At 34.4% G+C, this 13030-nt stretch overlaps 1 protein-coding gene across 1 annotated transcript; it reads left to right on the top strand.

Annotated features, from left to right (window-relative positions):
* The first annotated feature begins 1231 nt into the window (after nucleotides 1-1231).
* LOC108330069 (uncharacterized) lies at nucleotides 1232-12798 on the top strand. The gene is made up of 10 exons (XM_017564531.2): nucleotides 1232-1706; nucleotides 2614-2681; nucleotides 3093-3163; nucleotides 3313-3585; nucleotides 4950-5113; nucleotides 5201-5256; nucleotides 5515-5567; nucleotides 5654-5771; nucleotides 12235-12332; nucleotides 12523-12798. Exons 1-10 carry the CDS (start codon nucleotides 1399-1401, stop codon nucleotides 12592-12594), a joined length of 1281 nt encoding a protein of 426 aa, XP_017420020.1. The 5' UTR covers nucleotides 1232-1398; the 3' UTR covers nucleotides 12595-12798.
* The last annotated feature ends 232 nt before the right edge of the window (nucleotides 12799-13030 follow it).

Raw genomic sequence — 13030 nt, 5'->3', positions numbered from 1 at the left:
CGATAAGAACTCACCGGTAAGCGAAAAATTGGAGTATTGTTCACACCGAGGTATAGACATCTCATGCGTGATAGTAGAAATTGAGTGGTCCGATAACGATCCGATAACGGGTAGAATAGAAGAATAGAATGCCCACATAGGATAGGCTTTAATCATGACTTTGATACCATATTAGAAGTGGACTTTAAGCCTAACTCAACCCCACAAAACCAACTTGTAAAATGAGGTTTGCACCCACTTATAAACTATGAATTAGCTTTATCTCTAGTCGATATGAGACTCCCAATAAATATGACATAATATTGTTTCTTTATGAAAATCTCATGTTTAAACTTTATTTTTTAAATATAAAGTGGGAATTTATTATAACAAAAGTACAACTATACCATGATTTCAATTAAGCACTTATCATAACAAGTAAAAAATATGAAGAAAATTGAATTAAGAGATTGAGCATATACAAAATTGCTTCTTTTCACATATAATAAAATATTTTACAAAAATTTTGCTTTGTCCTATCATACCAATAAGACGGTAAGTGCATATATATATATATATATATATATATATATATATATATATATATATATATATATATTAACTTTACCTACCTACCAAACATTTTGTAAACTTGTTAGTGTGTTGCAAAGAATACATTCGGGATACAAGCTAAAACTATTTTGTTCCAATAACTTTCTTAAAACAAATTTATTTGAACTTTGGTCCAACTATCTACCTTGTACTATCTTTGTTTTACTTAGTTTTGAGTAAAAAGATATTTATTCTAGCAAATAAGAACTGCCTGTTGTCATAATATTGCTTAAGAGGAAATTGATTTTTAATTATGTAAGGAACACATTTAATGCACCTCTGTGTACAAGGTTGACAGACAAAAATAGATAATTTTATTTAAATTAAAAAACACTAACAGAAAATTATTTGCCATAACTCTTCCTTCCAAGCTCTATAAAGTTATCCTTGAAGAAGATGAAGAATTAATTGATTACTAAATGTCAAAAAACACTGATAAAATGTTGATGTGACCTTTCAAGCTCTGTAGAGGAACACAGTTGAAATTATTAGGTTAAATAAATTTATATATTTATAATTTGGAATGATTATTTTTTTCTTTGACTCTATATTATCTAAAACAGAGTTGAAATGGTCATGTAATAATTTATGCACATGTGGAGGGTTGAAGTTGCAATAAAATAATGCTGTCAACATTGACCAATGAAGTAGAAGGCGAGGTGAAGAGAGGGAACCATTCAACTAACTGCTTCAAGTCCCTTCAACCTCAAGCCAAGCCAAAGCACCAAAAAGGTTTACAGAATCAAATCATTTCAACTAACTTTCTGTTTCGTGCTGCACTCACGCAACCAACATTAAACCTCTTTCATGCTGGCCTCAGACTCCGGCTCTGTGCTCCGACCCAAACCCCCCATACCCACTCCTTACCCTACTCGCTCACTCTTCCGTCCTTGCTGTTTCGATCCAGGATCCAGACCCGCCGCCCCCAATCTCACCCTTAAAATGGAACTGCTCCGTCGAATGGGCCGCGGTTGCTTCAAGGCTGACGCGGTCGATGCTGGTGGCCGGGACTTATTCGACACTCGCAGACGTGACTTATTCGATGCCACTGTGGCTTCCTCGCACAACTCGGTCCCTCTTCACCTTGTTATTATGGTTAACGGAATCATTGGGAGGTAACGACTTTTACCTCTTTCCCGTCTCAGGAATTTCATTCTCACTGTAGCATGCTTGCTTATAATTTAGCATGGGAATATTTTTTAAAATTCAAATGTTACTCATTAGGTTCTGTTATAGTCAGTGAGTTCTATGAGCATACAGGCAGTGGTGGACATTAACCAAGTCTTCTTGAAAAAAGTGCTAAAAAGTCTAAAATTTGGTTCTTGTATACGAATATGAACTTTAAGAATAAAATTATTTAATTGTGTAATTAAATTGATTTTTTAGTTGATAAAATATGAAATATAAATGAAAAATTATGAAAGTGTAAGTTTTGTGAAGTCTAACAGTTAGAACAGTATTTAAAGAAGAGTGTTAAAAAGATATAACCTGCTTGCATTTTTTTTGTTTGGTAAATAATTTCTAGTATTTTCGACTGAATGAACTCAAAGTCAAACTTGAAGATGACTCAATCTAGTTAGCCGGGCTTAGGAAAATATTTCTGAAACTTGTAACAAACCTTTCCAACTTCTTATAGTCAAAGTTTGAAACAGTACACCTTGTACTTAATTGAATATTTGCATATCCGTTGTTTGTGTTCAATTTTTTCACTTTCAGACTTGTTATTTTATACAAGTTTCAAAGGTCAATGTAATCATTCCTAGTATTTAACTGCCTTTTAGGGCTTTACTTTAATCTGGTGTGCTGTTTTCTTTTTGTTTTCCAAAATAGGAATCCATAATAATTGCTGTATTTTTTGGTCTCAAACTTCACTTTTAGATCAGTAATTGATTGATCCAGCAGATTTCTATCTCTCACTTATTGTGAATTAATTGGATTCTGGGCCTATTATATATAGTTCAATTCAGTTTCATTGTTTGTTTTCTGTGCATGGACGTTGGTTAATGTACCTTGATATTTCAGTGCTGCTGATTGGAGATATGCAGCAGAGCAATTCGTGAAGAAGCTTCCAGATAAAGTAATTGTACACCGTAAGCATTCCGTCTCCTGTCAAAATTTAGTCCTTCTTCAGAGAACATCTGAAAATTTAACTTGAAAATTGAAATGCTACTGGATTGCTAATCTTCTAGTTAGGTTTTTTATCAATTTGTAAATCACTGGTTGTGGGACGACAAATGGATGGTTTCACGGTATTAATTTATTGGTCGAATGAGTTATTTCTGTCCTTCCCTTTGATCTAGGTCTAAAACATCTTAAACAAAAATTTGGTTGAGGAAATTTCTCAACTTCTTTTTCTTATCTTCTTAAACTTCAAAACATCATGCTTATTCTATTGATTCTATACCTGACATTGCCAAGCTCCCAATCCTTCACTTTTATTATGTTTTGCATTGTTTATAAAGAAAAACATTAATCGCATTTACTTGATAATTTGTGGACAGGCAGTGAATGCAATTCTTCAAAATTGACATTTGATGGCGTTGATACAATGGGTGAGAGGCTAGCTGAAGAGGTACTTTGGTAATAATAAAATGATGATTTTTGTTGTTTTTACACATCTTAATCTCGCATTTTCATACTTCAGTCAATTTTCATTTGCAGTGATGGCTTTGCAATGACTCAATCATTTTGAACTTTTGGTTTTAATTCATATTTTTGCAGGTATTATCTGTTGTTAGACGTTGGCCAGAGGTGCAGAAGATATCTTTTGTGGCACATTCTCTAGGAGGCTTGGTGGCAAGATATGCTATTGGGAGACTTTATGATTACTCTTCAACATTGACACTTGTCAGCAAAGACTGTTTCAGTGAAGAGAAGTCAGAATATTCAAAGCAATGCCTTGAACAGAGTTATGAACCCAAAATTGCTGGTTTAGAGCCCATGAATTTTATAACATTTGCAACACCACATCTTGGTTCAAGAGGAAACAAACAGGTAGCTTAAGTTTGTTCTGAACTGTAGCTGTAATATTCCTTTTGTCTTGTATCATTTAGGTACTTCAATTGTCAAACTTAAAATCATTTGGCATTTCAACTTTCTTTTCAATTGTCAGACTTAAAATGATTTGGTATTTCAACTTTTTTTCAATTGTCAGACTTAAAATCTTTTGTCATTTGAACTTTCTTACAAAATAGAAATTGTCAAACTTAAAATCTTTTGGCATTTCAACTTTCTTACAAAATAGGTGCATATAGTTGGTAATTGAGTATAATTAGTGATCATTGCACTTGGTTCCTTCTTATTTCCTGAAAGCCACTTAATTTAAATTCCTAAAGTGATTTGGTCCATGTGATTTCAGTGCTTCAACTGGAGATTAGTATTATCCTAGGTATGCAATTTGCACTCAGTGTCAGTTTATAACTGATGTGTGGCAATAAAGATATTTTTCCTCTGAATTTTTATTGGTTGTAATTGTATATATTATCCAATAGAAATTGATGAGCACTCAAGCATTCAGGACCCTTCCTTAAAAGAAAGCTGTCAAGAAGGGAGAACCATGCAAACCACTTAAGTATTCAATTGAACATCCTATACTTACTCTATGTGGGACTTAATACCTTAAAGTACCCAAGTTTCTATCATAGCATCGCTACTAAGAGTCAACATCCTGACAGCTTCACTCTACAATGCTGCAGTCAACCTTTCTAGTCAACACCTTTGTAGGTAACCCTTTATTAAACAGCTGCAACCATTTATGATACCAATTGATGAACTCCCAAGCATTTTGAGAGCACTCATTCAAGTGTTCTACTAATGAAGGAGAGCCAAGCCATTTAACTATTTTACTGAGCAACCCATACTTTTTTGATCAGGGACCTAATCACCAGATAATATCCATTTCCTTATTAACTATCTTCAAATGTCTATGTGGAAGGGTATTGAATATGGATATTTGGACACAGACTAAAGGCCAATTACTTTTTTTTTTTCCAATTGATATAGAATCTTATGCAAACTACTGTGTTTATTTTTGTTTATTGCCTTTTCCGTATAGGAGTGTTCAAAATGTAAAAATATTGAATTTGCAATGTAAGAGAAGAAAAAGTTTTCTATTTTTCCATAACTCACTTGCCTTAGATTACTGGTGCTATGAATCTTCCTGAATATTTGTGTGTGAACAATCATAAAACATTGAGTTGCATTGAATCTTTTTAATTTTCTGTGGACTATAGCTGTTGTGAAACACAAATTGTGTTGTGATTGGTTTTGTTAGTCAGATCATTGATTCAATGTTGGACATGAAGTGCTTACTGGGCTTGCATTATGGTCTCTTACTTCTTTATTGTTTATTCTTGTAGCTTCCTTTTCTTTGTGGTCTTTCTTTCCTTGAGAGAAGAGCATCCGAAACTGCACATTTAGTTGCTGGGAGATCTGGGAAACATCTCTTCCTCATGGACAATGATGATGGAAAACGTCCTCTGCTCCTGCGAATGGTTAATGACTCTGGCGATTTAAAGTTTATGTTAGTATTAAAGTATCGATTAAACTCATCCAAATGCTAATATTTGTTTCTGTGTTACTTACAATCTAATTGTTTGTGATGGTGTAGGTCAGCTTTACGTGCATTTAAGCGTCGAGTGGCATATGCAAATGCAAACTATGATCGTATCCTCTTTAAAATTTAGGTTTTAGATAACAATTCCTCTTTGATAAGAGATGATTATGCCTAATGGATCTATAGTCAGCTATTATGAAGTAGTTAGCAGAAGCAGTTTGCATGTGCTGTTATAAAGAACTTGTAGACAGCTACGCTCCATTAATTATTAATTTACCTGAAACTGTATAATGCCACAATGTTGCAGATAATTGTCTAGGATAAATAAATGCTTTTCTTGTTCAGATATTTCTTGACTGGTCTTTAAGATATGGTAGGATGGCGTACCTCATCAATTCGTCGTCAACATGAACTTCCAAAGGTATAGAAAGACTATTTGATAAAAGTTTACTTTAGTTCTTTAACTGGTGTAAGAGACTAATTCTTGTTCCTTGTGTGTTGTGCTAGTCCAATCTTCTTGTCATTAATGAGAGATACCCACACATTGTTTATGTTGAAGGAGAGACTGTTGATGACATTGGCAATAAAACATCTAATATTGGAAGCCAAATAATTGACTTAGAAGGTTATTCCTCTATCTTAAAAAGGCTTTATCAATTTTGTAATATAACTTTGATGTTGATCTATGTTGTCTATCTGTATTGCTCCTGTTGAACGATTTCGTATAATATAGTTAGGAGGATACTGATTTTTTTTCTTAGAGTTGATGGTTAGGATGGTAAGTGTTGTTCTGATAGATATATAGTAATAGTGTTGACAAAAAACTTTGGAAGAACCACACCAGAAAAGCTAGCCATTGTGGTTGGAACTTGGAAAGTCTTACTCTTGACAAACCCCACACTTAAATCCCATACTTAGACATGGGACCAAGTCACATTTCAATTGAATCCTAACATTCCACCCACATGCTCTATTGCCCTAGTGCTCACCCAGGATGGGTGTGCAATTAGCCCTTTCATTAGTCCCGGACAAATACTGCCATGCTAGTGTCACTATCAGTGCTACTCATTAGCAGTTGAGAAACATTGGGAAAAAGGCTCTAATATCAGTTGATAATAAATAACCTTGGGAAAACTACATAATAAAGCTAGCCGATGAAGTTGAGAGCCAAAACACTCAAAGCCCACACTAGAATGGCATGACTTAAGTCATGTATCTTGAAATTGATTCCTAAAAGGTATTTATCCTAAATCAATGGAGAGAAACATTGCGCGAAAAGGAACAAAGGAGATCTAGGGGCCAAAATCCCTAATTTCCTCTTAGAGGACAAGGTGGAACTTCAAGGGCAGAAGTTTTAAAATTAGTTACAAAATTGTTAAAGTTAATTAGGTTGTTATGTTAGAGAGAGGACAAGGATTATTGTCCTTAATTGTTGCTTTAAGGAATTGAGAAGTTGCTCATTCTGGAAAGGGGAAACCCCTTGGAAGAAAAATTAACTCCCTCTTCTGTTCAGATTTGATTTTATTGCCCTCATCAATAACAGATTCATTCTTTTTCTTTCTACATCTCATTCTACACTTTAAATCTCCTCTGTGGGTTTTTAGCAGAAAAAAGGGGAAGGGAGAACCACAGGACTTATGAATACTCTGTTTGTAATTTGTCATAGCTTTCATTCTGTTTTTCTTTTCTGTGTCAGGATTTCATTTGTCGATTCGTCTCTGATCTTGTACCATATTTCTGAAGATTCATATGAAGGAATTCTATAAATAAAATTTCCATTCTTTTCCTAATTTCTGGTTCAGTTGTATTAAAATGTCATTGTTTTTCCTTTTGGTCACATTTTTTCTATTAACTTTACACACCATGATTAAACATATGCCTAAAATTAAATTTATTTAGTATTTGTAGTATTTTCATTCTGCATTTGTCTCAGTGGTTACACCCGTATTAGTTGCACCAAATATACCATAGTAATAAATACTGTTTGGCCGTCAACCCACATGAATACGGGGCCCAAACGTGTGACTGTAAATCCTCACGGGTTTAAGGAATGTTATGGACTGTAGGACACCCGTGTCGAAAATTACGTTCATGCTTTCCTTAGAAGGAACTTGTCTAAGCCAATTTTCCTTAGGTTACTCTATTTATGATGCATCTCTCGAAATGAGAAAGGCAATGAATGAATAATGGGATGTATCCCAATAACACAGCTAAGGTATGGAGGAAGCGTTGCAAGCTACACTACCCATAGGTTCGCTCAGTTGCAAATTCATATCAACAATCACCAACTAAATGATAGTCGACACTCCCATATACAACAGCGCTATCATTCCTTCTAGTCTTTTCTCACGGACTTCAAAGACCATCTTTTAAAATTCCAACACCGTACGTCATCCGTGGGTACGAGTACCTCCTCCACCTCATTTCCACACTATCATGATTACTACACCTCTTTCCATCCCACTATCGACAACCAATTTCCCAACCTCACATCTCACACTTCAAAACCACCCTTCTTGGCCAGCCTTCTTACAGTGGTAAAATTCTCCGGTCATATTTTCGGCCTAACTGTCACTACCCTTATTGATACTGAAGCTCCCATAACATCCTTCACCCTCGTGTTGCCACCCATCATCTCAACCTTTCCACCATACCCACTAAATCCTTCTTCGTTATGGTTGGTAAATGGTGCCCACATTATGTGCTCTGTGTTCTGCCCCAAAGTGCACCTCCGACCTATAACAAATCTCACCATCGCTTGTTCCTACTACCTAATGAAGGTGTTGACATTGTGTTAGGATTGGAGTGTTTGTCCTCTCTGTACAACATATTTCCCAACTTTGCCAAACCTGGTTCTTTTTTTTTTCTCATAACAACAGCCTCTTCACAGTGCTTGGCCAACATACGCCCAACCCCGTTGTCATTTACTACTATACTCTAACTTAGTTGCATCTTTCTACCACCTCACTTTCCAACCCATATCCTTTGATTCCTCATCAACTCCACATAACCCCCATGATCATTGTCGTTTTCAATCAAATTAAAAGAGTTGACCATCAAATTCAAGAGTAGGCAGTCGATTGAAAGAATCTAGATACTCTAACCACATATCAACAAAATATGGGTATAGGTAGGGTTAATTAATCCAAAGTCATCTCCCAACGAAATCATCTAGAATATTAGTAAACCAAAATTTGAAAGCATCCACAAAAAGCATATAATAGAATGAGCGTTATAGACTATGCTAAAAGTAAATTGATTCTCTAGTTCATTCACACTTGAATTCTACATTAATTATGATTATCATCCATTCAATTTATAAACAGAATTGAATTAATGAAACAAACGTCAATCGATTTGTTAAGTATCTCCAATGTCTCCAAGCATCTAGATTTGAAATTTTCATTCCTCTACCTCTTGAATTGAGCAAACAAGAGATTGTTAGAATTAAGCAAACCAGTAAGAACTCCAATTAAAGAACATGGTTGAATTATCAAGAAGCGTTCAAAAACAATACCAAGAGCATAGACTAGAATTCAAAAATAACATACGATATAGGCACTCTCTGTTACTAGAAACTAAGAACAAACTTGAATTGCATAAAACCTCATAATTCACTATGAAATTACAAGAGAATCAATTCAAAATGGTTTAGTCTTCCATGTGGATTAGTTGAAGCTCAATTAACCCCAATTGGGTAAATTCAAGCTAAATCAATGAATTTAGTCTTAATTATAATTTGAGAAAGCTTAAATTAAATGTTCTAAAAATGGATTTACAATCCTCCGTACCTTTCTAGTCGTCATCAAGCCTTATCGTTACCCTCACTCCCAAAAAGAGGCAAGTGTGGGCTTCATCCATGAAATGCTACAAGATAATCCCCTAGTCACAAGGCATGAATCACAGTGATTATTAAGGATAAATTGCCTATATCCATGATGGATGAATTGTTAATTGAATTAGGTCCAATAAAGGTATTTACCAAAATGGATCTCAAATTAGGTTATACAAATGCTCAAAATGGCTTTTAGAACTTGTGATGGACACTATGAACTCCTACTCATGCCTTTTGTGCTTAGTAAGGCTCCATCAACATTTCAATTTGCGAAGAATGATTTGTTAAGACCATTTTCAGTCGGTTTGTCTATATTTTCTCTTATGACATTCTTATTTGTATCCTCCACTTGTTCATTTAACCCATTTATGCTTGAATTTATATTTACTTGTTACTAACAAGTTCCTTGTTAAGTTATCTAAGTGTATCTTTGGTATTAGTGGATACATCACAACAAAATAAGATTGTTGAAAGAAAAAATAGGTAGTGCCTTGAAGTGACTTAAGCTCTTCTCTTCTAAATGTTTGTACCTAAGACTTATTGGGGAAGATTTGTGATAAAAGAAAAAACAACAAAACATTTGACATTGACAGTCCTAGAAATATGTTTAAGATCATAGTTTTTAGCACACCAACCATCATTAATACAATGTTCAAGAAAGCTCTGAGAGATAGCATGTGAAGCAATTGCTAGGTATTCCTACAATAATTCTATAGGGATGAATTGAAGAAAACAAGATGCACAATTATTATTGATGGTGGGAGTGATAAAAGAAGGACAATAATAAACTTCCTGGTGAACAGCCCAAATGGGATCATGGTTTTGAGGCTATAGATGCATTCCAATATGCAAAACTGCTGAAATGTTTTTTGGGATATGGATAACTATACTTAGAGGTGGGGGAAGACAATGTTGTTCAAGTTGTGTTAGATAATGCAACAAACTTCTAAGTTTGGATTAAATGTCGAGGGAAAAGAGGAAAAACCTCTTTTGGACGCTTTAGGTTGCACATTGTGTTGACTTAGTGTTGGATGATTATGTGAAGAAGATCTCAATTCACTAGAAGAAAGTTCCAAAAGAATTACAACCTTTATCTATTTAGGAACTTCTCTAATTTTGGAAAAAATTACAATCTATATTCAAGAACTTCTTTAATTTTTCTACTACAAAAAAGGAAGAGATTGGGTGAGGCAGAGTTTTACTCTCTATGCCACATCATACTTGAAATTAGGGTTTCTTCATGAGAATGAGGGTGCTTTAAGTAGAATGTTTACTAGTAATGAGTTGAAGTGAGTAGGTTTGCCAAAACAAAGGATGGAAAAACAATTGAGAATGTGGTATTGGAAAAGGATATTTAGAGGAATATCATAATTTGTTTGAAGGGTGCATCAAGGTCTTTGATTGGTTGACTCAAATAAAAAACCAGCCATAGGGTTCATATATGAAGCCATGGACCAAGTTATGAAGAAGATACAAAAGGCTTTCAATATTGTTAGAAAAAGGTATCTAATTGAGCTATCCATATATTTATTACTTTAGTTGTTTTGAAACTCAATGTAATATATTTTGGTTAGTTATTTGGCTTTGTGGAACATCATTGATGAAAGGTGGACAAGCAATTTCATAGCTCTTTGCATGCTTTATGCTATTTTCTTAACCCTTGCACTATCGTCTTGGATTTGAAGTTTATTTGGAAGTGAAACGAGGGCTAATGGATGTCTAACAAGCATGGTGAAGGATGAAGATGAACAAACTTTGATTGATGTCCAATTTGATGATTTCAAAGAAAAGCTAATTATTATGGTTGCCCTTGGCCACTAGGTCAATTAATTTAAAACTAAAGCAAATTGATGAGAGTCTTATGATGATGAGCGTCTAGAACTCAAAAATAGCTATTCATGTATTACATTTGACATGTAGCTCCTCCAAACCTATCATGCACAATCATCATTGCATCTGCATCTTCATCTTATTTCGTACAACTCCACCAAAATTAAATTTAGGTCTTCAAAATCAGCCTTTAGTGGTGAACCCTCCTTTAATACGCAAGTCAAAGAGTAGATAGATTTTGTTATGAAGAGCTTCGTCAACTTTAGCCACAAAGTTGTCATGGTCTTCTCTTCAACAAACTAATAAATATCCTTTTCTAAAAGAGAAAGAAGTCATTGAATGTGTATTTTCTTCTTACATCTCTAGAATGCATCCCTATGCGCAATGTTGATGTGATTATAAAAAAGGATTAAAAATGTATTCAATTTTTAAAGCTATTCCTAATCTGAATTTCGTTTTCTATGTCTAGGACTAGTAAGGCAAGTGTTTAACTAATCCTTTCCCACCACACTCTCTATATAAGGAGAGCTTGTATATTCATGTAACTCAACATGGTTTATAATGTGAGTTAATTTGGAGAATTCTTCCCTTAGGTGTGTGCATATCCTAAGTGACTTTTCTTTTCCTTCATTTAGCTTATCTTTGGTGGTGGTCGAGGAGTTGTCCTTATTTCTTATTCTTTTTGTTACTCTTTAGCATATCATTGGGGGTTTTGGATTTGTTAATTGTTAGACTGGAACATTGTCCAGTGGAGGGAGGAAGGCTCCCTCGGGGGTGATTCTTTGTATTCTGATTCACTCGTACATCAATAATACATTCTATTCAGTTCTGTTTTGTGTGTTCTTGAGAGAAGGAGAGATTTGATTGTCTTCTTGACTAAAGGAGCCTAACAGAATGTGTGAATTGTTATTGACAAAAATTATTTTGAATGATATTTAAAGTGAAGCGTGAAGAACCTATAACCCTTTATTGTGATGATAAATTAGTTATTAGTATTGCTTGCAATCTACTTAAGTATGATAGGACTAAATACACTGACGCTTCAATCACATTTGTTCACAAAAGATCTTTCCACATAATGGTTTCACGATACGTGCAAGCTAAGAGTGATAGATATTAACTCATTTAACAGCTTGAAGGGGAGTGTTGAAGGGGAGTGGTAAGTTATGAAAAGATATTATTGAGTTACAAGGAGATGTTATCAATCATTGTAATTATGAAAATTAAGATACGGTAATCATTTTTCCAGGGTGGTTAGAACTCCATATATACCCTTTGCAAATTTACTATCAATTCAAATTGAATGAGATCTTTCCTCTTCAAATATCTAAGTATTATTTTTTCAAGTTCCTGTTATATTTAATCCTTAGGCTACTGTGTAATTCCTATTGTTCTAACTTTGTTTTATACTTTCCTTATGTAGAGGAGATGATAAGGGGGCTCACTCAAGTATCTTGGGAACGTGTGGATGTTAGCTTTCAGAAAAGTAAACAGCGCTACATTGCTCACAGTACAATTCAGGTAACTCGTTAAAGGCTAAACAATTGTTCTTAGTCGATGTGAAACTTTCAAAACACATTTAATATCTTCTCTCACAATTGTTTTTGGGAAGAGTCCTTTAAACCGGGAAGTCATTACGTGTGACGATTCCTCGAGCTTGATGTTCCTTGTTTCTTTTTCTAACTTTTCTAGTGTTTTGCCTTGGTCCCAGGTGAAAACATATTGGTTGAATTCTGATGGTGCTGATGTGGTTTACCATATGATAGATAACTTCCTTCTTTAGCCTTTTTGGTGAGTAAATCAATGTTGTGAGCAATAGTTTTACTCTAATCATATATCCCCTATATTATGTCTTGCAACGTAATGGATGAAGATTTGCTGTGTACATTATATTGTGGCATTGGAAGTCGATGACTTCGTTTGAGAGCACCTTTATGTACATGAGGAGTCTTCTTATTTAGTAATTTTTGTTTATATATTGATGTTATTGCTAACGTGATATCAACACGATGCTATATTCTATTCTCTCCATAGTCTATATTTTCTGTTTGATATCCAAACCCATAACTGTGATTTCATTTTAAAAACTCTAACAGCATGCTTGTAGTTTGTAACTTGAACAAGCTGTTAGATTGCATAACTGTTGCTTTTTAATTCTGGGACGATATTTTATCAAGGGTAAACAATTCAACTCATTAAACTTTGTATACATTAATGTA

This window comes from Vigna angularis, chromosome 4 (genome assembly GCF_016808095.1).
Source record: "Vigna angularis cultivar LongXiaoDou No.4 chromosome 4, ASM1680809v1, whole genome shotgun sequence".
Classification (NCBI taxonomy): domain Eukaryota; kingdom Viridiplantae; phylum Streptophyta; class Magnoliopsida; order Fabales; family Fabaceae; genus Vigna; species Vigna angularis.
Note: the sequence above shows the minus strand (reverse complement) of the source record. Positions and strands in the feature narration are given on the sequence as shown.